Source organism: Drosophila elegans, unplaced genomic scaffold (assembly GCF_018152505.1).
Source record: "Drosophila elegans isolate 14027-0461.03 unplaced genomic scaffold, ASM1815250v1 contig_814, whole genome shotgun sequence".
NCBI lineage: Eukaryota > Metazoa > Arthropoda > Insecta > Diptera > Drosophilidae > Drosophila > Drosophila elegans.
The window spans coordinates 5,706,302-5,732,487 of record NW_024546167.1 but is presented as its reverse complement, the minus strand read 5'-3'; the positions used below and the strand labels follow the sequence as shown (position 1 = coordinate 5,732,487).

Here is a 26,186-nt window from a genome sequence, read left to right as displayed (position 1 = left end):
TTGTAAATACCAATAATTTAAATATCAATAATTTTTCTGTGTAGAAGTGAGCAAAAGTATATCAACAGTTTTATAAGCGAAATCAGATGCTAAGATTTGCGACTTAGACAAGACACACTCTCTCAGTATTTCAAAGCCTTGACAACCAAATCTTGTTTTTGGGGAATTCATTGGTTCGCAGCTCGACCGCAAGAATGTTGTGTCAACAATTAACCGAAAATGGCAATTAATTTTAAATGCTCTTCTGCCACTTAAAGGCATAATGCAATCAAACCTGTATATAGCTATACAAAAATAGCAGTCCGAATAAAACCAACGAAAGTGCAGTTAAACGTAAATCCGGTTCACGGGGCGACGACAAGAATTACAAGTTGAAGAAAACGATGCGTAGACTACAAAAGACATAAGACTTCAACAGCTGTAGCTGCAGCGATCGCGATTTCAATCTGGGCGAGAACTAGGTATAAAGGAACTCGGTTTTCAAGGCGGAGATTCAGGTAAAGGGGCCAGGCGAACTACATTGTCAATCCAAGAACGTCTTCTGGCGCGCGTTCCTAGTCGCTATCTACATATACATATATGCTCTTTCTCAATCTACGAAACCGTCACCTTCTCCAACGTAGTTGTTTGTAGTTAAATAAAATACTGTAATAAGATAATATTTATATTACCACTCTTAGATATTGTCTTATTAACAATCAACAATTTTATTTAATTAACTATTGTTGAATGTTGTTTTCAAATATTCTAATTTTAATTTAAAAAGTTGGATATCCCTAAGTTGGTCTTAAATAAACGTCCACATTTGGAATATATTAAACATTTTGAGTATCCAGCTATCCACTGTCTACCCGTTTCTCAGTCTCTCTGCCCAATTCTCATCTTTGTCCCAGCGACGTGCTCTGGTATAAATGAAGCCAAATTCGTTCCCAACCGTTTAGTCCGAAATATTTCATTAAAGCCAACGCACGGCGACGATCGCGCGTTCTGTTCCGATCGAGCATTTTAAGCGACCTACAGAAATAACTGTATGACACCGGTTAACAACAATAAAATTTATGCAAATTCACGGGTGTCGGTGTGTGAATGTGAATGAAATTGTGTGCGTAAGCGATTTCCGCTTCGATGCCGACAAAAATGTTTACAAACAAACAATTTGAAGCTTGTTTAGGCTGTCTGCGCAATAATTTGCTCCCCCGATTTTTTCACCCAATTGCTTGCGAAATATTTACTTGCGTTAACTTTTATGCTGCGCCGCCCAGCAAAAAAAAAAATGCTATCCAATTTAATGCCATCATTAAAAGTGCTATTAAAAAAATGTAGTTGCCAATTTTCGCAACCTTGAAAAATATATTTTAGAGGAAATTCTTTTCGAACGTTACAAAAAATGTATTCAAACTTGAAGTGCTTATTTAGATGTATATCGTTTTTTCCGTCGATTACCTTACTACGAGCTTCATATACTTACTATTTCGCCTTTTATGTAATTAATGTCAAAAGAGATCATTTGTAATTGAACATCCCGTAACGATGTAAACACCGAGATTTGGCCTTACCGTAGGCTAAGTCGTGATTGAACTCGGCTCAATCAAGGCGTGACTAAATTATCTAGGAAAAAAAACAAGAAGCACTTCATCATAAGCAGTTAATTATAGAGAATTGCCATTCCGTTTAATCTTTAGCTCCGTTTTCTTACATGAATATGAACTATTGTTATTTAATTCTTTAGAATTCCCTATTGGGAAATAAGCAAATGAGTTTTCTTTAAGACAATCGACAACCTTGAACTCTAAGCCAAGCTCATTCAACAATTGATTAAGCAGTCGTCAAATTGACATAATTCCAGTCAATGCAATCGAAGTGGAATTAAAATACGAATGGCAAATAAAACGTAGAATAGAAAAACATTCAACAACTGTGACAGGGACACGGCCAGAGACTTAAATAAAAATAAATAGTGGAATAGAGAAGCCCGCGTGCAGTTAACGAAGCATAGACAAAAACTGATTAAGTAAATTCAAAACACACCACAAAATTTAAGGTAGGCTACGGTTAGCACAATGTCAGTTAAATACTCTTACTTTTGTAAATTACAAGGCAAAGTATTTTCGTTACGTAAAATAAAAATTCCTATGTTGTCAACTTCCTGTTTTACAAAATTAAATTTATTCTGTTTTTGTATTTTTTATTTAAAATAAAATTAAAATCATTTACGTGGGGTTAGTAAGTTGTGGCCGAAACAAGACCTCTGGGATTGCACGACAAACCTTTCAAAAGGCGTACTGAACATTACTCATACGCTGGAACCAATACAGTGGTGTCCCCGAATATTGCACTCAGTCGGCCGGCACAGTAAAACGTTCTTCCCACAACACTTGGCTGCCCATTTAGAATATTTATAAGCCCAGCGACTAATTGAGTGAGAGTGAGAGAGCGGTCAGTATTCACTCACTCGGCTGCTCACTCACTCGCTTGCCGTTTATTTGCCGCTTCCTCAAATCATTTAAGCGCATTTCACGATTGTTTGTCTTTCCACACAGAACAGATTCGAATCTGGTTGTCGGTGTACATCAACGTTTTAAAAACTTTGAACCCTTAATAAACAAAAGTATCGAGAAAATTCTATAAACTTTAAGTGCGTGAAAAAAATTAAAAATAAAAATGAAGCTTTTGCTTGGTGTATTGGTGACCGTGTTGGCCCTCAGCGGAGTCTTTACGTTGCCAGGTGAGTTATAGCCCTTAACTAACCTGTTGTTAAAATCAAGTTTTAGTTCACTTCATAAATTAGCAACTAAAAACATTCAAGGAAAAACAATGTCACAACGAGTCAGAAAACAGGTAACGGTTGCATTTAAATAAGACTAAAAGGTCTGATGATAAATTTCATCAATTAATGTAGATATAAACAGTTTACAACTGAATGACAACAACTGATGAAAACTTTTCCTTTGGCACACAATCGGCTTTCTGTGTTGCGGCGACAACCTTTCAGACATTATTAACAAAGAAAATTGATAAGAAATGGGAATTCCCAGAATGTACTCATCCTTACACTTTTTATTCCTTTGTGATCTAGTAGAACTGTATTAAACTTATGCTTTGATCGTTGTTTAAAATGATAGAACATACTTCCTTTGACACACAATCGGCTGTCCACAGTGATTTACTTGTTTAATAGAAACGCAGACAACCTTTCTGACATTAAAAACAATAAAAATTGATAAGAAATGGGAATTCCGAGAACGCACTCTTCTGTACACTTTATATTTCTTGGTGATCTCATACTTTCTGGTAAAATCTGAAATATAATTTCCGTGAAACTGCGGAGAAGACAAGATTCTTTGATAACAATAATTAATATAAATATTTGTTTTCGATTCGTTTGTATTCTTTTCAACAATTTAAGGTATTCATAACATATTAAAATAAAAAAGATTTAAATCGACCCTTGGGCAGCTTGAAGTTTAAAGTCGATTCTCTTTGCCGGATAATGATGGCAGCGTCCTGATAACAAAGCGAGACACTTGACAATCAGCCAAATGCATCTTACAGATACACAAGTGACTACAAATGGCAAAATATCTGAGGCTCTCGGATGCGCGGCGCAGCATCAGAGATTGAGATTCTGGGAGCTGCGTCCTTATTGTCATCATCAGCGTTTGCTGTTCGCTGCCTTTGGCTGCCACTTGAATATATAAATTGCTGAAGAAGCTGCCAGTGAATTGCAGATGATGGGCGGCTAGTGGGAGTGGGCGTGGCAGTGGGTTGGCAGCTGCCACAGCCACTTGAAGTTGTCAAATTCTCTGCAGTTCAAATCATTTGCAAGGAATATGAAAATTTTATGCAACACTCGTAGATTCCCACTTTTGGGCAATTCTTTGCTTCTGATTTATCTTAGCAATGAGTCCTTAAAATTATATAACAAAATTTGGTAAATAGAGTGAAAAACATGACGATAGGCTTGCCAATTTTTTGTAGAGAGGGTATTTGTTATTTATCAATTAAAAATAAACTTTAAATACCATTATTCGGTCGGAAGAAACACAAGAATATAAATACAGAAATGTATTTTTTTTAATTTGTATACCTAAATAAAATTTTTACCAATTACTTTCTACTGTAATTAATTCTGCACCAAGTTGCATTATACAAACTTATCTCCATTCGCTCCAGTCAGATTAAATTGGAATGACTGGAAAACTGGATTGCACATATTATATATATTTTATTTATAGATTCTAAAATAGAGTTGGTATGTACACTTGTTTTGTTTACATATCTAGTGACATTGTGTTTCCCTTTATTGGCAATTTGCAGCTTTCACCAATATTTCAAAACAGTTGAACGAACTCACATGTGAATAATATGCACTCAAGTTCTGTCTTTTTACCCATTTAATTTCTTGGCCTGATTGCAAGTGAAATTCTTCAGCATTTTGCATTGCTTGTTTTCTTTTCTTATTTTTCTTAATTTTGCTTATATGGGAACGGATCATTTCAGTGTCCCATGGCCAAAAGAATTGGGTTAATTATGACCATAACTCGCGTTTAAGGCCTTTTTCCAGGGAATGTCTTTCTCTGGCCAGAACAAATTACATTTTCATGTTCGCATAAATCCCTTTTTGTTATTTTATTGCTGTGCGTATGTGGAACTATGCGTGCAGCAATAAAACTCAAAACAATTATGAAAATTATTCACAATTTATTATATTTTCCCATTGTTTGTTATTGTTGCTGAATGGCAGCGCGATTCGTTAAATTAGAGAGATATTTGTTTATGCAAATTTAAGCTAATTTTCGGACCTTTAAAAATATTTTGGTTAATTTGTATGATGAATAGCTAGATAATTAGCATTTTATGTCTGGCCTAAATCAGTGGCAATTATGGCGAAGTGAAAATTTTTAGAGTTCATTTATTGGAGCTAAGCTGATTATAGAAAATTGTTGACAAAACAGAGAAGCGACAATTAGTTGAGGCTTAATTAAAGTACCTTACTTAATTATTTTAAATTTTTGTAAACAAAAACAATTTCTTCTTATTGTTTCCTTGTTATATTTTGTGCAAATAATGTAATTAAAACTGCAAATTAAATGAATTTTTAGTCTTCACCACAGATTTAAGCCAACTCTATTATTTGCTTATTTAATGCCCACGTCAGACAAGGCTTATTAAATTTAAGCCTTCAAACCAAAGTCAATTAAACGAACAAATCGTTTGAATACAAAACACTTCTGTTAAATTAATAAAATGCGTAAAGTTTGGTATTTTAATTTAAACTGACTTAACTTGACTCTGATTTGTTTCTTTGGATTTTTGGACTTTTGCGGTGAGTAAAGGAAAAGAAACAAAACAAATTAAACTTGGTACAATCGAATTGAAAATGGAATTGAAACAAAAAGACTGTCGGGCAGCAGAAGCTCATTCAAATTAAATGAAATTGTTTTTTTGGAATTTGAGCTGCAAATTTTAATTGGTTGATTATTTTACAGAGCTATTTTCTCGGCCTTGCCCTTTTGCCTATTTCTACAACTACAAATATGTCTAGTTATTCATTCAGAGGAAATGAAATGCACAACTAGGCAATTTGTCCTATTTTTGGATTTCTCTTGAAAAATTTGCTATTATTCACTTGCATGTTTTTAAATATTTGTTTGTCAAATGAAAAAATTTTTTTTATTAAATAAAATAAAGTTAAATGGTTTATTTTAGTATTATAATTGGGCTATACAATATATTTTGTTTGAAATGTAATGTTTTTTAGCAGTTAAACTTAAAAATCACTTTTAATAATACAATATTCCTTTCAAAAGATAATAACATTTTACACGGCAGGGTAACTAGTGTTTCAGAGGGTTTTTTCTTTTTTTTATAACAACAACTGTTAGGCTTGCAGCGAAATGATTAATCACTTTCAATGGAATCTACACAAATCTACACAAAAACATTGTCGTTGTAACGTGACTGCGATTTAAAAGAGGGGGAAAAAGTAAATGAGAATTGAATGTTAGAATGCGTGTATTTCTGGGCAATAGTGTAACTGCGCCAGATGAGAAAAAAGTTAAAGCCAATGCTCCTGTTGAACCAAAACAAAAAAAAAAGGAAATTTTAAAGGCAATTTTAAGACCTTATTTTAAAACCGAACAACATATTTTGTTTTTTAATAAGAAACCTTAAATAAATGTAACCTTTTTTGTTACATATATGCAATATATGTTGACAGGAATTTATAATACAGTATTTGACACAGGCATAATATAATAAAGTCTTAAAACCGATAATTTATCATTGCAATATTATGAGAAATTTTGAATGTTAAATACTGTAAATGTATTATAAACAAATTAATATACATGAGCAATTCTCGCCGCATCTGGTGTGGACAATCGAGATGCTTATAATGAGATCTCACTTAACGAGTTATGAGTCATCAGCAGCTGTAAAAATAAACTAAAAGCCTAACTAAGCAGTTTTTTGTATAGTATTTGCCTAATCAACAATGAAATGCTAACAATACCTCGTGAAACAATAGGCCGGCGGAATTTCTAGACTCTGGACTCTCATTGGCTCTCCGACTAAATTGCAATTGTCAGATGTCACGAAGGGATTAAGTCCCCCCCTCTCGTCGCCGCCCCTGTCCAATTAGACGGTGACTCAAACTCTCGTCGTCTGTGATTGAGAACTACTGCAACAGCAGCTAAACCATCAGAATCAGCCACTTTGGCTCTGGTTCAATGTCACGTAATCGCTGCAAGGCCTCCCTGGTGGGTTACCCCACCCTCTGACGTCTCCCAGCCCACTCTGCCACGCCCTCTTTAACCTCTCACCTCTCAGCTTGCTGCCTCTTTATGTTAATTTATGTGCTGGCAAAATGTGCAAGCGCCTCTAATGCTCAGCCACGCATGGCGCCTACCCAAAATCAGAAATAAATTACAGAAGGCAGTCGACGGCAGAGGCAGTAGCTCATAGTCAGCACAAACTGGGGGAATTAACAGGGAACAATCGTACCGATACGGTTATGCGAAATAGTGGCTCAGTAACTAAATAGAAGGCAAGAAAATTTCTTCTTAAATGTTTGATTTCCTGAACTGGATTTTATAAGGTGCCAAAGGGTCATTCAAAAGTTTTCAACGCAGTCCATATATATATATATTTTTTATTGGCATCGCTAGTCGGTCAGAGTCAATCTGTACGTACGTCCATTTCATATTTCATTAGTATTTTAACATATATAATTTACCCAGTTTCATAAACATTTCTTATTAATCCATTTCTTTAAGTAATATTGTTGACATTTTTCATATCAAAGCTTTTTGAACAGAAGCCTACCCTTAAAAAATTAAAAAAAAATGTTTTTTTGAGAGATGGAAATGTTGAAAACAAATTTAGTAAATAAACTAGTTTCAAAACAACAAATATTAATACATTTTATAAATTTAAAAAACGGAAAAGATCATATTTATTCAAATGCTAAATATTTATCTATTGAACCAAAATTACTACCAAATCACAACTTGAGCAACCGTGTGAACATTAAAACTCACAGGAATAATTGTATATTATAATGAAATCCCGTACATTACTCAAATACTCAGCTGGCAGTTGCAATGTCAACGCAATGCAGCTTTAAACGATTTACCAAAAGGGGATTTGCGGATGGTGAACTAGGATTGAATGGGGCTGAACCTGAACGCTGTGGATTGAGAATTGGAATGGGATCGGAATCCCGGACCCGTCAGCAGCTGCTGCCATATGTCCTTCTGGTTTGGCGTAAATTTAATGAGAATCCTGTCAAATTAATTTCCGGTTATGATTAGATTTTCGTTAATAGCAATTTGCGGTTTTTGCAGCCAACCAAAAATATGCGAAATCCAACTGCCATTTCCCCTGTTCCTTCTTATCCAAAATTTAGCTTCCGCTCGCTCTTTGAATTGATTTGCATTTGCATGCGACATTGTCACCATGCAACATTTGCAATGATTGCACAAAGTGTCTGCTGCAATTATCTGCCCAACAAATTGTGCCCATCATCGTCATGAGTCTGTTGCACAATTGATTAACATTAAGTAGTTTAGTAATCGTAAATCATGTTCAGGGCCCCACCCACAAGCTACGCTGGCTTTGGCATTTATGAAAATTTTGCATAAACGGCAAAGCCCAAGAAACCGAGGAATCATTTGGAAGGCTGCCAAATTGCGGTGGGCGTAGAGAGGATTTGGGAATTATTTGAGCATATCAAGACTTAATTGAAAGACCTTCATCCCAGAATACATGGCACTAGCCAACTCAGATTACTGACAAATTTTAGGAATATTTGCTGACATTACTAAAATATTTATTGAATAGCTCAGAAGTTTTTGACCAATTCGATGGAATTATTTGAATTTTATGAATGCTCAAAAGGAATAGATGTATTAGTATATTGAACATTTATTTAATCTAATATATATTTGTTGTTGTAAATTTGTTTTATATCATTTTGAAATAATTCAAATTTAAATTTCACCTCAAAGAACTGCGAAAATCTGAATTTTTCTTAGTGAAAAATATCCCTAATATGTTATTTTCTAACATAGCAGTCCGCAACGATTATTTTGTAGCCCAGTGTTTTGCTCCATCGATTGATATTCGATGCCGAATTTAAAGTGAAAGCCTTCAGAACGAGTCTCATATTCATTTGGGCCAGACTCAGACACACAAATCATTAACAATTGCAGCACCTGCCACACTCCTCTTCTCATTTCACCATGGAGGAGGCAAAACCATTTACAAATCAAGCCCAAAAATCAAACCTGAACGCTTTTTCATTCTTTACAAATTTTCTGCACGTACACGCCTGCAAAAATGATTCTTGATCCAACAGAAATAATGAAGGCTGAGGCAGACAATGGCGGGGAAAGCCTAAAATTAAACAATTTTACTTTTTGGCAATTTCATTTTTGCTGCCTTGCAGAATAATTTGTTGCATGTGGCGACGATATGACAACATCCAATTCCAAGGGTGTGGAGAAGGGGCGGAATGGGGCGGAGGGCTTCGTGTCCGGGACCAAACAATCAAAATCAAATTCAGATGAAAAAACTCATTTTAAACGCGACAAACGTAACGTTCAATCTTCCAGAACATTGAGTACGTGTCACGATTGTCACATTTGCCAAACGGGAGAGAGTGCCCGAGGGAGGAAGCGAGAAAGATAGATTTCACAGAGAAAAAATCTAATAATTTTAACTTATGAATCATAAGCTATAATACATTCAGTCAGATCTTTAGAGTATTTGGGAAATAATTAAGGCTCTATCAGCTAAATAACCTAGTACCAACAAATAACATTACTTTTGTACTTAAAAAATTTATATTCTTAAAAAAAGGACATTAAAAATATCAATTATTTTTCTATTATGGAAAAAATTCAGTAAAATTAAAAAATTTTCTGATTTTAGTTAATAAATAAGTGATAATCTAAAAGTTTTAATTTTGCAGAACATTTTTGTCTTTTAAATATAATTAAATCAAATTTACATAATTGGTGTTAGTTAAATTAAAAAATACTTTATTTAAAATAAATCAAAGTTTTTTAACGATTTTGTTTTAATAATAAATTATGAATAAATATTTTCAATATATTTTTCCGTGCACTCCTCACAGTTACATCCAAGATGTTTTTTTCTGTTTGGTTTAGGCTCAACTCGCGTTTTGTTTTTGTTTTGCCAAAATGCAAATTAAGTGGAGAGAGAAATGAAAAATGAACGCAGCACCTGACTTGACTTGTAGGATAAGTCGGAGGTGGGCCAGAAATTGGAGGAGTGGGCATTACAGCCTGACCTAGCGACCCAAAATTAATTGAATTAAATTTGATTTTATATTTATTTCGTTTTGTTTTGGCTTGCGGTTCTTTCCCCACTTCCTTGTTGCCATCTGTGAGCACGTAAAAATTGGTTTGTCATGCAAATCTTGATTTTACTGCGTTCTTATTATGGAGCAAATGAAATGGGGTTGTTGAAAGATTCTTTCGCCAAGTTGTTTGTTTGTTTGGTTAATGAAGTTGTATTGTGAGTTAAAAGAGGGCGAGGAAGTTGCTCAAAAAGAATGATGAATATGCCCTTTAAATATTATGGTTTATTTTACTTTTCATAAGTTGTCATTTATTAAGATACGTTCATCACAGCTAAGTGAAATCAAATTTAATATCATTTACTTATAACAAAGTACACATATCCGTTATGTGCTTTGAAAACATTTGTAATTTTTACTTTTTCTGCTGTCTAGCCTTAAATGCATCCCCAAATGTAATCCAATTTGTTTCGTAATTCAGCATTGAGCTATCTACTAAATCGCATTTGTTATCTCCGCTCAAGTCATTAACATCCCCCGTCCACCCAGTTCCCCATTGGCTATCAAACCCATTAAAGCCATATAACTTGAATCTGTCACAACCCATTCTTCTGACTGTTCCCCAACTTATCACCGCCTCATATGGAGTCGCCACTCAACGCGACTGCCAATCAATTGTAGACAGAGGGAAATAACCATGCAGATAACTAGAACTGCACCGCATCCTCTAATAGGCTGCGCATCCGCCACACTCTGAAACATGCACTTAAAAAATAAAGCCAACTGTCAATTATTAAAAGAAAATAAAAAAAAAATTACATTGTTTTCGGTTATTAAAATGTTTTAATTACTCATACTAAACTGAACCAATTCACAAAAAGCACAAGCTAAAAATTATTTTAATGATTTTATTTTGATTTGTTTTATTTAAACATCGTTACTCTTCGTCACTACGTGATTTTGTAAATTTGAGATGAATCGATGTATATTAAGTGAACTATAGAATTAGGGTGGTAGATATTTCAACTGTAGTTTTCTTTTTTCTATGCCGGGATATAATTTAAACATTTTTTTTTTTGGTTAGTAAAATTTTTACCGCAGTTATAGTTTTTCAAAAATAATTCCTGAGTGTACTCGAACAAAAGAGTAGGCTATAGAATGGAGGCAACCGTGAAACGAGACCCCTGTGGAGCCCCAGCTGTTGTTGCAACGCGTCACATTAATCAAGGCACCCAGTGGCACCCAGTTTCACCCAGTGGCCCCCACTGTCGCACTCAACCCCTTCGAATCAGGCGGCGGGATTGGGTGCCGGGCCCCCATCCTCAAAGCTAACGTCATCGCACATCTCCACATCAGGGGGATGGCCGAAAAATCATTGTTGACATTTGTAATTAGAATTGATAGCAAGCAGTCAGACAGCCCGGAGTGGGGACTTAGTATGGCTAGCGAGGGGTTCAGACGTTAAACTAATTTCGTTTTCGTTGTTCCAAAGCTCAAACCGGAGCGATATGTGCACTTTGCGAAGGGGTTCGGCACGTCCATCATTTGTTCAACTTTTTTTAGTCGAGCCGAGAGAAAATTGGAGTGAGATGATAACATGTGCGTATGATTTGCACTGAACAAAAAACTTGGATCCATCCGTTTTTTAAAAAATATGTATTTGACCGTAAAATATAAAATAGAAAAGCAGTTCTGAAATTTTTTTAGATTGCAAAAAATTAAATAAATGTTAAGCTAGGCCAATTTTGTCTTGGGCTTACGAACCAAGTTTTTAAAATGTCAGAAAAGGGTCAGGCTTTAAAAACATTTTTCTTATTTAATACTTAATTACTAAATGGATTGATGCATAGACGTTTGTTCTTTAATACCATATTCTTTTGTGTCAAATTTAATATTTAAACTTATACTTAAACTGAACTTAGTTTACACAACGTTTCGGTTTTTACTCTTATACGTCTCGAAAATATCTTTTAGTGACCAATATTTTTGTTAAGTGGTAGCAAAATATCAGGATCCAAGCCCCAACACAATCACGCAGGTCAATTGAATGGCATTTCACTTGGAGAATGACAGCAACTTAGCTTCAGTCTGCACTTTCACTCAATTGGGGCAGGCTGTGGGTGGTAGTGGGTGGCAGTGGGTGGCAGTAGGTATGGGAAAGTGGGTGGCCAGCTCAAAAGCTGGCTTTGATTTCACTTTCGGATCGACTGCTGTTGACATTTGCCCCCCGACTCCTTTCAGACCCTCAAGTGTCGTAGAAATGCGTGTGTGTGTGTGGGGCATCAAACTAATTTTCCCCCTGTTTAGAGTTCTTGAACGTGACACAAGTCTGCACTCGGGTCCCGCCCACTCCCAGTTCGATGGGCCGCCCTCCTGGGCCATTCCCACTGCCTTGGCTTCGACAGGCCTCCGACTGTCTCTGGCCAGTGGTAGTGGTTGTCAACTGATTTGAAATCATTTTAACCCAAATTGCGTACAATCGAGTTTGCCAGGAGGCGGAATCCCGACATCCTGTCCACACACTCCGACCGGAGGGAGCACAAATGTTTGTATGTGATTGAAATGCCTTTCTCTGGGTTTTGGTTTTGGTTTTGACTTAGGTTTGTTGCGTTCCAAAGGCGTTGATGGTCTCTCTCTCTAGTTGCAGCTGCAGTCGCTCCAATAGAGAGGTTGGAATCTAATCTGTGCTGGATTAGGCCAATGGATTAATGCCGGATAGGTGATTTTAAAAGCGAAAGCACTTATTGCATGGAAAGTGTGAAAGCAGAAATAAGACAGGAAAATTAGGGTGAATTTCTCGGTATTTTAGCAAGTGACTCTCGATGCCTCCAAATAGTTACTCGGTGTTTATTCTATAACTTTGCAATGGTTGCCATTTAAAAGTAACAACCAAAAATATATGAATCTTTGTTTAATACTCAATCGAGTTTTTGTTCTAGTAAAAACCAAAAACACTTCCAATAATTTCCGATTGCCTTTACTGACGTCAGTCCATTTAATCCTTGTTTGTCTCCCTTTTGCTCTTTAAGTTTGGGGTAAAAAAAAGGAGATTCTCAGAAGATTTACATAGTAAACTAACTTTTTGCAACTACAATCATAATTACAACAAGTAACCCAAGCCCCTACCTCCGGTCTCTTCTTCAGGCATTAGGGGAAAAACTTTTTACATTAACCAAAGTGCGGCTATTAAAAATTCATTAATTGCATGCAACTGCAAGAAAGGAGCAACAAAGTTGAGGCAACAATTCGCTGGAAAAGTTTAATTGATTTGTGAGCGCCAAACTGGTAAAATAATTGATAGATGGTCAAGAGGATGAAATGCGGGGAGTGGGGAGAGGGCCAACTCTAATGAGAATGCCCTGCAGTGAAAGTTGAAAAGTTGTATATATTTTAAACATCAGTTTTTCATATTTTATTCGCCACTGTTTCCATTAATTAGAAAAGTTCTACCACAGTAGCGGCAAAACAATTTTTTTGTGAAATAAATTTGCAATATTAAACGGAAATCCGGAAAATGGCAAATGAATTGTGAAAAAGTGGTAAACTTGTCTCGGCAATAAACGAGCCGAGTATTACACATATTTCATCAACAATTTGAACGTCAAAGTAATTGAAAACGCATGCATCGATGATGGCCAAAAAGCGAATTGCAATTTTGTACGTTGGCCAAAACCATATTGGGGCCACTCATCTATGTTTCCCCGGACAGCCGCAATATAAATTTGATGGCTAGCTTAGCTCCATCCCCCTGGATACCAATTGAAATGGAATCCCAATACATTTGACCAGCAGTTTAATTACCATTTCGGGCGCTGCGAGAAAGCAAATGCGAATGGCATTTGATATTTTCCAGAAATTTTACACAGCCAAGCAAAGCTATAACCATGGAAGACGGCAAATTTTTCTCTGCATTTATACATGCTCGAATTTCTTTTTGAACTCTCGTGTTTCTAAGCGCGTGTCTTTCAATTATGCATTTCTAGCTCATGCAGAAAGAAAATCATGTAACCGTTGACTATATTGCCAGAAAAGTCCCAAATATGTACATTTAAAAGTTTTAACTAAAATTTTTTAATAGCTCTGCAATTCTCGGATACTATATCCAGCCACAAAATACCTTGTCAAAAATCCAACTTCAGCCACAAAGCCCGAAAAATCCTAGAGCCAAGGCAAAGAAGTCCGGTGCACAAAATCATCATTGCTGCTTACTAAATTATGCAAAATTGTACAATTATGTTAATTAATTGACGCAGCCAGCCAGCACTCCCACTGCTGCCCTTTGGCCAATTAGCGCCATAAAACGCAGGCCAAGCGATTGCCAGGGATTTTATTTTGGCCTCCCAGGAAAGCAACAAAAGCGGAAGGCCCAAAAAAATATATGAGTACCACGCCCAGTCGCTTGTTAACCTTACATAATTAGCAACAAAAATGTTCGTTGTGTTTAGAACAAAAGCGCAGCGCATTGCAGAAAATTCCGACGTCCCTTTTGGTTTCCCAAAAATCTGCCAACTTGCTTTATTAATTTCATAATTCAGCAGAGGCAGCGCGCGGGTTTAATGCGGAATGTCGGGAGAAAAGCCATAGTCCCCTGTCTGGGCTTAATTATTGGAAAATTAATGAATCTGCCATGTTAGTTGTTTTCATATTTCCCGTGTTTACCACGTTTCGCATGATTAATAGCTTCAAAAAAATAAAAACCATTTTTAGAGGGGTTGTTAAAATGAGCGATTGGGTTATCTTTTATAGAGTGGTGAAAAAGTTAAATCAAGAATTTTTACATCAGTTAATTTTAAAGTTACAAAAATTAACTTAAAAGCAACCAAAACAACAAAATAATTCTTTAGAATTATCAGCTGAGTCAATCTGTCATGCCATGTCCTTCTGTCCGTTTTCAGTCCAACAGTTGTTTAATATTAAAGCTATATAATGTTTTTATTTTATAACATACTAGCATAAAGTTGCCATAGCTTTAATATTTATTGGCTATATCATATAGCTGCTGTACAAAAGACCGCCATAAATCGATATACTTAAATCGAGATACGTATATGAATAGTCGTAGTATACATTATTGTTGTAATACTTTTCTTGTTGTTTTCTTGTAGACTTCAACAACCGTTGCTGGTATTTTAGGGTATATTGTATTTTAAACAAATAGATATAACAAATATAAATATCCATCACTTGTAAGAAAGTTTCTTATATTTTCTTTACTTGTTTTATATCAAACTACAGTTTTACTATTTGTAAGGTTGGTGATGTACTTAATGTACTTAATTCAAACCCATTTGCAATATTTTCGTTTTAGTATTCTATTTCTAATTTTTTCATTGCTTATGGACTTTAACAAAAACTTTTTGAGGTAATTTCACATTCGATAGGTTTGAATATGTAAGCTGTGCATTTATGTACACCAATAAATATATCCATACTGAATATTTGCCAGCAGGTAGCCCACTTTCATATGCACCTCCAAAGGTAAATATTTGCACTTGTAAATGACATTCACGTCTGCCAATCTACCCCTTTTACCCGGCGCCTCTGGCCCATATTTTGGGTCTTTGTTTTTGTTTCTTCAATTGCTCCACTTTATGTTGAAGCTATGTGGGACTTAAGGGGGGTTGAGTGTGCAGGGGGTGGTGACATTTTTTCACAAAAACCCCAACATATTGCGGGCGTCGGGTATATTTCTCATAAAGCGGCTTAAAAAGCGAACGTAAAAAGGGACCGGCAAAAGTGCATTTGTTTTGTGCACCCCTGAATCAGACATCATGTCGCATCCCTCCATGACCCCTTGGGGTCACATACGCTCGACTTTTGCGTAAGCAATTTCACGCAGCACATAAAGCTTTTCATATTTCACATTTCATTCCAACTGGAGGCGAACGGAGCTGCTGAGGAGAGTCAACTCTGCTTGACTTATTTTTAACGTCGTTTGTTTTGTTGGTAATGTTCGATTTAAAAGGGTATATAGGATTCGGGTAGATTGCTAATAACTAATGTGAAACCATACTAATTCTGATAAAAAAATAATAATTATGAAACGTTGTACAACAATTCAATCAAAAACGCTAGTTACCAATTTACATTTAAACTAAAACGTTGTCTCTAGTTTAAAATTTAAAAAACATTATTTAAATTGAGAAATACAGCAATTTAACTTTATTTCAAATTTGAACATGACATTGAGAAAACGTTCATGTATGAATAAAACTGTGATATAAGTAAAGCGTATTTATTTGGGATTTGGAAGAAATTACATATTGTAAACATTCATGTACTTGTTTTTTTTAGTTAAATAATACAACAATTGTTTTTAGTCCAGGAACATATTTTTACTGGGTAGTACCCTGGTCACCGACATTTCTTTTTCCTGATTTGTGTTATTTGTGCGCTCTGGCCACTTGTTGTATGATAGTTGTGTTGCGTTGTTTTGTCTGTTGTAGCTGTCAGTGTCAGCTGCTGAGATTTATGAAGTGCAACATGCCAGGACTAAAGATTGAGGGAGAAAAAGATTGAGCGGCGGGAAAGGAGCAGGGGAGAATTTATCTATGCCAGCAACCTGACTGCACGTCTCCCACTCGGAATCACGGCGAAGGACTCGTTATTTAGGGGTTCTCAGATAAAGCCTTGGTCCAGTTTGTGAAGTAGCAAGAATTAATTCTGAAATCAATGTAAAAAGTTTTGTTGAATTCACATTGGAATTTAAAATGTCAGAAATTAGTCAAAGGTCAAGCGAAAAAAGCACTGCCATAACGTATAACTCAGAGTAAAAGAGAGTATAAAGAGTTATGCAAGCGAAACTGCGTAATCAGCGTTAATGAGGCAGGAAAATGGGGTATTTCCCGCTGATTTGGCTAATTCAATCCTACTTTCGCCAGCCAATTTGGCTCTTAATGATGACTAACAGCGTTTAATTTGAACTGAAACAAGCTTTTCTCTTTCTTTTTAGCTCGCAACGACCCGCAGGACGATGCGGAGGTGATTAAAGTGGCCTCGCGCCCTCAGCCCGAACCGGATTTCCATAACTTCCGCGGCGTCATTGATACGGGCTCGGGTTATCCCTTCCTCCAGTCGAATCCTTCAGGCTTCAACCTGGGCGTCTTCGACTCCTTCGATGGTGAGTGTCGTGCGTGACATGCGGCGTATGCGTGATGTGATGCTTAATTGGCTTGAGCATTTTTAATGATATTTTAATTAAACATTATTTAAATGTGGCCTCAAAAACTTCATGCGACGCAATTACATGTCTCGAATGAATTTAATGTGATTGTTATTATTCTGCGTAACGATGATCGAACGGTTGACATATTACGTATACTTAATATACGTAGAGTATTCACACGGAGTATTCAGGTTTAGGTGCAGAGCATATAATTACTTTATTTACTATTTTTTTGGTTTTCCTAAATGTTGTTGTTGTTATGTTGCATTATAAATGATAATTACAGAAGGCTGGTTCTTAATTTTCAATGATAACATAAGGAATAAACACATATGTATGACTTGAAACAGTTAAACATGCATCACTCGCTAAAAAATATTTTCACTTAAATAGTAATAAGTATAAAGAGTAATAGAGTATTCGAATTAGTTTTTCAATATTGGAATTCATGGCTTAAAAGCACATCCCCCGGGTCAGGCCAATTAGCTAACTGTCCTTTGGGGACTTTTAAACTTTTCCATCTCTATTTCTGCCTCCCATTCTCCCATTTCATGGAAGTGAAATGAAAAACAATTTATCAAAATATTATGTCAAGTTCTTGTTGCCAGACAAAGTTTATTTATTCTCTTGTATTTATTTCTATATTTATCGGGGGCCAAAGAGAGTGGAGCGGAGTAGGTCAAACCAGTCTGTTGACCATTAAAAGTGAAAAGTTTTGCGCCTCTCCTTGCCAATTTCTGCTTAACTAAGACCGTAAGACGTCGCAGATGACGACGATGAAGCTGAAACTTCATAAATCTTATCCTAATATGTTCGAGGGGTAGGATAAAAACTTACCAAAGCCGAGGGCATTGTTCATGCATAAAAGTTTCTATATTCTTTGTTGTCTCATTTTTGGGTTGGGGGTTGTGGATTGTAGGGGTCAACGATAACGAAGCGTGGAAAATGGCATAGAGACAAATAGAAAGTTGGACGTTGCGGTGGCCTGCAAAGTTTCTTGTCAGCGAATTATTTTTGTTACACTAAGATCAGTTTCTTCGATAGAAAAAAAAGGGAAGTCCCGAATTAATCTACAATATTAAACTTCATTTTATAAATATACTGAATCATTTTCAAAAACTTTTCCAAAATTTTAAAAAAATTTAAACATTTTGAAAGTCAACTATGCGGTAAACTTTTTCACTCATTTAAACGCATTAAAATGCAGCAAGCAAATGAATTGGTGACAAACGGCAATCAGCAACCAGGCCAAAACAAAGTCGTGCAAACAATGCGGTCAAGAATTTATGACAAGGTTGAAGAGAACACAAAAAAAATCGACTAGAAAAAGGCCAAAGAACTAAGGCAAGGCAGACGTATAGCAAAATTGGACGGGTTGCAGCCAGGGGTTGGGGATTATAAAAGTGCAGACAAGAAAATAGCAAAGGCGCCGACGACACAGAAAACGCTTTTTAGTGCGTTTACGGATTAGGGATTTCCAAACTGAAAAATACATTAGCATGAGACAACGACGCCAACGGAATGCCTCTCCTTTCCCAAGGATAGATATAGACACTCAAGGAAAATTCAGGGACCAGTCTAGACCAAGGACACCTGCTGCGTTTCTCACAGACTCACTTGAGCGCCATTTTTTTTAGTTTAATTTATATAAAGTAGGTTTCTTTAGTCCTTTTCCTATAGACAGTTTTAAAATTCAAACCAAGTACAAAAATTGCAGGAGAAATTGACAGGTTAACAATGACTATATAAAATGCACAACCAAATTGCCATTCAGTCTTTAAATGAAATTTATTTAAGTGGTTACCAAAAAATGTATAATACTCTTTGAGTGAAAAGTAATCATTTATAATGCCAGGAAATTTTTGACATTTTTTAAGTTAAGTTAAGTTTCTTAACAAAAGGTTGTTCTCATCTTTTTGTAGAATTATATTCTTGCATTAAAAATGTTTTCTGTGTTTTGCTTTAAATAGATCTTCTTCGACGCCTGCGCACCCGCATTTGGCCTGTGATTGGCAGCGATTCTGGAGAGGATGGAGCTTCCCCCACCGACGATTCCAGCGATGACACTGGTAGTGGCTTTTCGTTTGGTCTGCGACCCTTGATTCCGGTGAATCCCAAGAATGGCAACACCACTTCCACTGTTAAGGTAAATTGGTCTTTGAAATGCCCTTGAAGTTTTATGCATGCTGTCTGTGGAATACACTATATTATTAATTATTTTTAATTAAATATGATTATTATTTGTACCCAAATGATGGCAAATACTTTTCCCTTCCAGGTCGTCGACGGCCACAAGGTGGAGATCAACGAGACGGTGTACGGGGACAGCAACAGCGTGTTCAAGGTTCGTTTGGTTAACGTGCGTCCTTTGGAAAGCGGCGAGGAGGTGGCCCAGGGTGTGCACACCAGCGGGGGCGATTTCCAGCCGGCGGTGGCCCCGAGCACCTCCGCCCCGTCCACCAAGGTCGGCGAGTTCGACGACGAGGACGAGGATGATCGCCGCGAGCCGCTGGAGAAGCAGCCAGAGGACAATGAGGTTCGCGACATTGATGAGCCCAAGGTATAATCATATTTACGACAAAGAAACACACATTTTCTTTGAAAGACATTTTACTTGGAAATGCTTAGCAAGCGCTCTACTAACCAATAAAAAAGCGGATTGTATATTGAGATCTTTCTTAAAACTTGTAAAATACCTATATACATATTTCTATTATTTTTTAAATAAAGTTTTCCATTGAAACTAAGCAATACAAATTGTACATACTATGTTAATGCCTGCGTTTATTTTACGTTACTAAAAATTATAACATAAAATAATGCAACTGGAATTAAATCTTATTGGTGACTTGGTTTGGTTGTGGTTGCTTTTAGTTCTTTTTTACTCCTGCTTGTTTAGCTTTTATTGGTTACTGTCAATGCTGTTTATTTTTAATTTAATCGCTCTTTTTATTGTTTTGTAAGCTCTATAATTAAGTTTTTCTAATTTGTCAGGCCAATAATCTGTTCGAGCCGCAATCGTAAATATTTTATTAACACGACAACATTTTTAATTGTACAATTAGATGGATTTTTCTCCCCTTTTTAATGTCGTTTCTGCGTTCATGTAAAATGTGAGTAATTTATCCTTTTTTCGATAGCATTGCATTGCATCTAAATTAATAATGCAAACAAATTATAGTTTGTGGCCACAACACAAAAAAATAGAGGTAACATAATATAATGTAAGTGTGAATGTAAAAAATAACAATGTGTTGAGAGTGAAAAATATATATTTAAGCAGAGTAATTGAGTTGAATCATGACAAAATTAATGCACGACACTTTTGGCATTTACAAGAAGAATTTTTTAAAGTTTATTGTTTCTCTTTTATGAGAGATTTACTCAACAATTACAGATTTATTACCAGATTTTTTTGTTAGGTTTTCTAAATGACTAACGAGTTGTATATTGTTTTTGTATTAGCTTTCATCATAAAAATGTAAATTAATTTTTTGGAAGTTAAAACTCTATACACTTCGTATCATAAAAAAACATGCATTTAAATTTGTATAACTACCTAAAATAGAATGTATTTAAATATATTGGCTGCATTTTCCGTATATATAATGTGCTGCAAAAACATCCGGTAATACACTGTACAAATACTTTAAGTCTACATTAAATTTCGGGTCAATGTCCATTTTTTCCATTTATAAAATATGTGAATTTACCCAGCCACATTTTTTTCATTCACCGGCAATTGGCCGCACACGTTACCGTTTCTTTAGCGGAACATGCATCATATGCGACAATTTTTCTTGACGTTTTTGTTGCAAGTCCATTAATTACTTTTAGGCCATAATAAAAATTAATTTTTATTAAAAGTCATGCGCTCCGCTCGCATAAATCCTTGTCTTGGGCGGTGGGCCACTGTTCAGCGGTAGGCGTGGCAGGTGGGCGGAGGGGCAAAAGGAGGCTGTATTTATGAGAATTTATTGTGGCGAAATCGACGAGTGCCGGTTGGATAAATTTTTTGTTGCTCTCTGTGAGCCGCATAAATCAGCGGGAAATTAATAAATGACCATACAAAAATTGCAATGCGGCGTAAAGCGCAATTATTAACAACTTTAAAGTTGTAAGTGACATGTCAACGTTTAAATACGCAAATTTAAATTTAAATAATGCCAGCGGTGACATTTTTGTACCCCGCAACGGAAGCAAGAAAAATGAAAAAGTAGAAACTATTCGCACAAGTTGCGAACTGCATTCGATTTGTTTTTATATTTTCATTTTAATTTTTTGTGTGTGTTCAACTTTATTTTTCATCTCGCGCGGATATTGAAAGTTGTGGTTTGTGTTTGGGGGAGGGGCTGAAGGGTGCAAGGAGGCTTGACTTCTCATGCGTTTATTTAAATTTAATATTCATGGATATAAATATTAATACACACGGAAGGGAGTGCAAGGGAGTGGGATAGGGGTACGGCAAAAACTCCTTTTCCAGCTGCATTGAAATATTGAAAAATTGTGGAAGGCTGTTAAACAATTTGACGATTGAAGCTTTTGCAAAAAGCATGTGCCATTATCAAACACACAAACGACTGAGGGTTTTATTAATATTTTCGCATTAAATTCACAGTTGTGAATTGTGAGCTTTTCATAACTTTGACCAAATAACTTTTTATGTTCAATTAAATAAAAGCAATGCAATATGTACTCATGCAAAAGTATGCTGTCGAAAGAGTTTTTTCCAAATCGAAGTATATGTGATATCATACTTAAAGTATATGTATCTCTGAGATCTATAAAACCTATCGAATCAATATAAGCATGTTATTTTCTATTTATGTGCGTCAAAAATAAGTGTTTATCTTACCTAACTAAAATTTAAATTTTAAAAACCTTCTATTATTTAAATAAACCGAACAAAACAATTTAAATTTATAACTTGGCAACAGAATTGATTAGTTTGTGGTTAGGGACAGTTGCATTTGTTGCTTCGAATGGACAGTAATTCACAAAAATTGAATCCCCTAAAAGTTAAGTATCTATCCATTCCGTCAAACGACAGAGGTTCATTCCACTTTTGAATCATTTTGAATTCTCGCGAAATTCCTAAGAATCACAGAATGTGACTCAGTCAGTTTATCTGCATAAAAACTATAGTAAGCAAGCGATATCTCACTACATTCGATTCATTTTTTCCGTTGTGATTTATCATCTGAAAAAGGTATACTAAGTGAGCACAACGAACAAAATTAGACAGATGTGTAAAAATATATATTAATATTATGAATTTCTAAGAAAATACTTGTGAGCGTAAAGCGAAATTGGCAAAAAATCGGCGGGGAAGAATTGTATATATGACGTCACAAGACAAGACTGAGTGAGAGGGAAATGCTGATTAACAGCAATCGAAGGTGAATCATGAGAGAGGCAATGTAAAACGAACACAAATAATGAATGAACGTAGAGAGAAAAAAATTTAAGAAAGAGGGCTTTTGAGAAATATCTGTTAAGTGACAAAAGCTAAGCTCTGTTACTATCGTTGTCCCTTTTTCACACTCGTTGCAGAGCGGCTTCTGTGGTAAGCTGCTGTTAATCAGTCTTTTCCTCATTCATTTATTCACTCTCTTTCTCAAATACTATATTATCTGCTTATGTTATTAATGTTATAAAAATGGTAGTTTGACTTGACATTTTCTCAGTTGAAGATGAAGAGGCAATGTAAAACGAACACAAATAATGAATGAACGTAGAGAGAAAAAAATTTAAGAAAGAGGGCTTTTGAGAAATATCTGTTAAGTGACAAAAGCTAAGCTCTGTTACTATCGTTGTCCCTTTTTCACACTCGTTGCAGAGCGGCTTCTGTGGTAAGCTGCTGTTAATCAGTCTTTTCCTCATTCATTTATTCACTCTCTTTCTCAAATACTATATTATCTGCTTATGTTATTAATGTTATAAAAATGGTAGTTTGACTTGACATTTTCTCAGTTGAAGATTCAAAGGCAACATATATAGAGCTGGAGATTATTGTAAGTTTAAGGCACTGTTAATAAAAATATAAATTCAACTCATTTAATTTTTTTTTATATTGTATATTGGAAATTAGTAAAACAAAGCATTACAACTTTATTTTAAATATATTAGTCTAAATGGTTCTTAATGGAAAAACTTTGCTTTTTAACGACACCTGACTATTAAATAATTACATATATACAACATCCATAACCACACCCTAAAATATTAAAATTTGTAAACATTTCTGCAAACATTTGCATGCTGCTGCTGAATTTAACTTTAACCAACACACAACTCAAACGATTGGCCCTTTTCAACGATTAAAAATTAATTACAACTTTTATTTAATTTATTTCGCACAAACGCACACATAATGCACACCACTAAACTCAAAAAAACGATGCACAGTATACAACACCAACAACAACAAGTCATACAACAAAACTTGCCACTAGCTCACCCGCAGACTCAGAATCCGAGGCTTCAGATATCAGTGAAGATATAGTGGAGACTCTTACGGAACATCAAAAAACAACGATGGAAAAGCTGCAGGAAATGATGGCATCAGTCCAGAAGGACATGGAGCATGAGGAACACTCGGAGCAGGATCACGAGGACAAAGAATCCTTGGAGAAGAAGGAGAAGAAGGAGCGCGAAGAACTCGAATCCTCTGATGATGAAGATGGCGAAGCCACAACCCCAGTCATAATGAGCGAAACTTTTAACGATGAGTGGGCTGAATTCGATCAGGATCAAGATCAAAACCACGATCACGAGTTGGACCTTGAAAACGACTTGAACAACGAGATCGATATCGAGGAGAACTTTGTGCCCGTGGACCTCTCCAACGACATAGCTGTCAATGATCTGGCTGCCGCAGATCCCGATTTCCCGCTCAATCCCGATGCTGAGATCATAGTGGACCCATCCGTAATAAGAACTATGCCCATGTTCGAAAAGCTTTCCCTAGGAGAGCCATCGAAGTGAGAACTGTGTGACCCCATCTAGTCTAGGCATTTTCTTTAGTCTTAAGTCTTTAGTCTGTAACACTTGAACGAGGATATCTCTGAGAGATCCAAAGAAATCGGCATTCTCTTCAACCGTAATTTATCGTATTTATTTCGACAAAGAAAGAGTATTAGGTGTGCATGATTGCACTGAAAGTTATTTATTGCTAAAGTAAAAATTGAAAAAAAAAATTAAATAGAATTCAGTTACCTTTCAATAAAGAGTTTCATTTATTTTAATAATCAACAATGCAATATATTACGTAAAATTTCAGATAAAAACTTTTGGTTAAACATTTTCACTTGTACGTAAAGTAAATTTAACTATTTTCTAAGTTATTTATTATTTATTAAAATACAATATAAAATAAAACAGGGTAATTACTATTAAATGTTGTAAAAACAAAAAATGAATATGAAAGTCTCTTAATATAAAGTTTTAACCCAACTAAATTTGGCCACCATCTTGATTGTGCCTTGATTTATTCTGAATAAATTAAATAATTAACCGATTCCACCGAAAGCTCTTAAAGCCTTCACAAAAGTGCTGTATATTTTCAGGCTGAAGTGCAACTATTCGACGGGATTCCACTGATTTAATTGAATATGGGCATAAAGTGCTTGATAGGCATTATATGCCTCATTAGTTCGCTCTGCATTAAAAAACAACTAGTTAATTATTTCTTCCATACTATGCATTGAGGTAATTAATTGTGGTCAACTTATGGTTGACTTAATTGCCTGCTCTTCTTTTGTTAAACAAATCCACGGGCTATAATTGCTTATTGACTTTTCGGATAGCTTTTTTTGCTTTTAACTAAGTTCTATATATATTAGTGAAAAAGAACTTAATAACAAATAATTGATAAGAAGATTAAATGAGATCGGGTTCTTGTGCTCTTTTATTTAAAGTGCATAGTGCGTTTAATAACGAAAAGTGAACTTGCCATCTGCATATATTTTCGTTTAAATATTTCGCTTGCTTGCAGAAAACAATTAAGTACTATTATTGGCGTTTGAACAGTTCATTGCTTTCCTACAGTGGGAACTTGCGAATCTTTGTGCACTAAATACAACATTAAATCTATAATTACATAAAATATTTTAGCAAATGTATGTTATTGTAAGCTGTTAATTTTATTGGAGTGTTAACTCTTAAATATCATTACTGATTGACGTCACTGTTGTTTGGGTTGCGAGCCCATTGTATGCAAAAGGGGCCGATATATTTGAATTTTACAAGCAGAGCTGCCATTATCATCGTCAGAACCGTTCTGCGAATAAAGGATGTAAACGGTTTTGAGCTCATTGGGGTGTGAGTAAAAAGCATATCAGTAATTATGGCTCCTGTGCTCTTAATCCGTGATTCCTCTGGTCTGGATTGGACGGCCATTCAAACCTTTTCAAGAGTTCCTCCACCACCTGTCTGTTGAATGGTTTATTCTCCCATCCCCGACAATATGGCCAACCTATGTGTATTTGTTTTGACCGGTGCAATGATTGCAACTTTTCAATTTGTATTTACAAAAGCGAAACAATGCGAGGCATATACATGTGGAAATGTCTGTATAAATTGAGCTTTATATAACTGTATCGCTCGTTCGTTTAACAAATTTGAGCCGTTTACAAATGGTAATGTATTCGAATTCATTGTGATTTAACACTTAAAAGAAGCTGGCGGTCATTAACAGTTGGGTATTTTAAAAAGATCCCTAAGGTGCTTGGATCTTTTATTGTTAGCTTAACAACTTTCCATTAAAATGTATATCTTAAGACCATAATTTGTATCTATTCTGTAAAAGCAGATTAATTTGCTTTCAACTAGGTCGCGCAGACTTCGTTTTATTTTTAATCAAAGCACACAGACTTTTAATCTTAGTAAAATGTCGAAGTCAACTTCACTGAGTTTCAAACTTCTGACCAAAATTATAAAACCTCCTGCAAGGGAATTAAGAGATCATTTGTTTGGATAAGTTTTGTTTTTAAAAATGTCATTTTTACTGCATCACAGGTGAGTTTTGTTATCTGCTTTTATTAACCGTCAGCACGTTGGATTTTTTCATAACTTCATTTTAGTTTTAATTTCCTGTGAATGTATTCCTTGTTTATAATTGTAATTTTACTTAGAATTTCCATTTAAGATTTTGTGCATTAGCTAAATAGTAAGTAGATTTGAAATACTTCTTTT

The 26,186-nt window shown here is 35.4% G+C and overlaps 1 protein-coding gene and 1 long non-coding RNA gene across 6 annotated transcripts; both read left to right on the top strand.

Annotated features, from left to right (window-relative positions):
- Window positions 1–962: 962 nt before the first annotated feature.
- On the top strand, window positions 963–24,510 carry LOC108138194 (myelin transcription factor 1-like protein). Of its 5 annotated transcripts, none has more exons than XM_017260307.2 (6): window positions 963–1,028; window positions 2,541–2,725; window positions 16,779–16,946; window positions 18,962–19,137; window positions 19,270–19,551; window positions 23,400–24,510. In XM_017260307.2, exons 2-6 carry the CDS (start codon window positions 2,662–2,664, stop codon window positions 23,976–23,978), a joined length of 1,269 nt encoding a protein of 422 aa, XP_017115796.1. In that variant the 5' UTR covers window positions 963–1,028; window positions 2,541–2,661; the 3' UTR covers window positions 23,979–24,510. The 5 variants fall into 5 exon arrangements, with proteins under 5 accessions (XP_017115796.1, XP_017115795.1, XP_017115799.1 ...); XM_017260310.2 differs by lacking the exons at window positions 963–1,028; window positions 23,400–24,510 and adding exons at window positions 20,057–20,104; window positions 20,173–20,857 and having other exon boundaries at window positions 2,504–2,725; XM_017260306.2 differs by lacking the exon at window positions 963–1,028 and having other exon boundaries at window positions 2,500–2,725.
- On the top strand, window positions 2,723–3,243 carry LOC108138195. Its single transcript, XR_001774092.2, has 2 exons — window positions 2,723–2,838; window positions 2,900–3,243. It is a non-coding gene; the product is annotated as an uncharacterized LOC108138195 (long non-coding RNA).
- Window positions 24,511–26,186: the final 1,676 nt, after the last annotated feature.

Coding starts and splice junctions, on each gene's coding strand:
- LOC108138194 (XM_017260307.2), top strand. CDS start 2,662: ATGAAGCTTTTGCTTGGTGTATTGGTGACCGTGTTGGCCCTCAGCGGA. Junction 16,947..18,961: donor CGTCTTCGACTCCTTCGATG/GTGAGTGTCGTG, acceptor TGCTTTAAATAG/ATCTTCTTCGACGCCTGCGC. Junction 19,552..23,399: donor GCGACATTGATGAGCCCAAG/GTATAATCATAT, acceptor AACGATGCACAG/TATACAACACCAACAACAAC.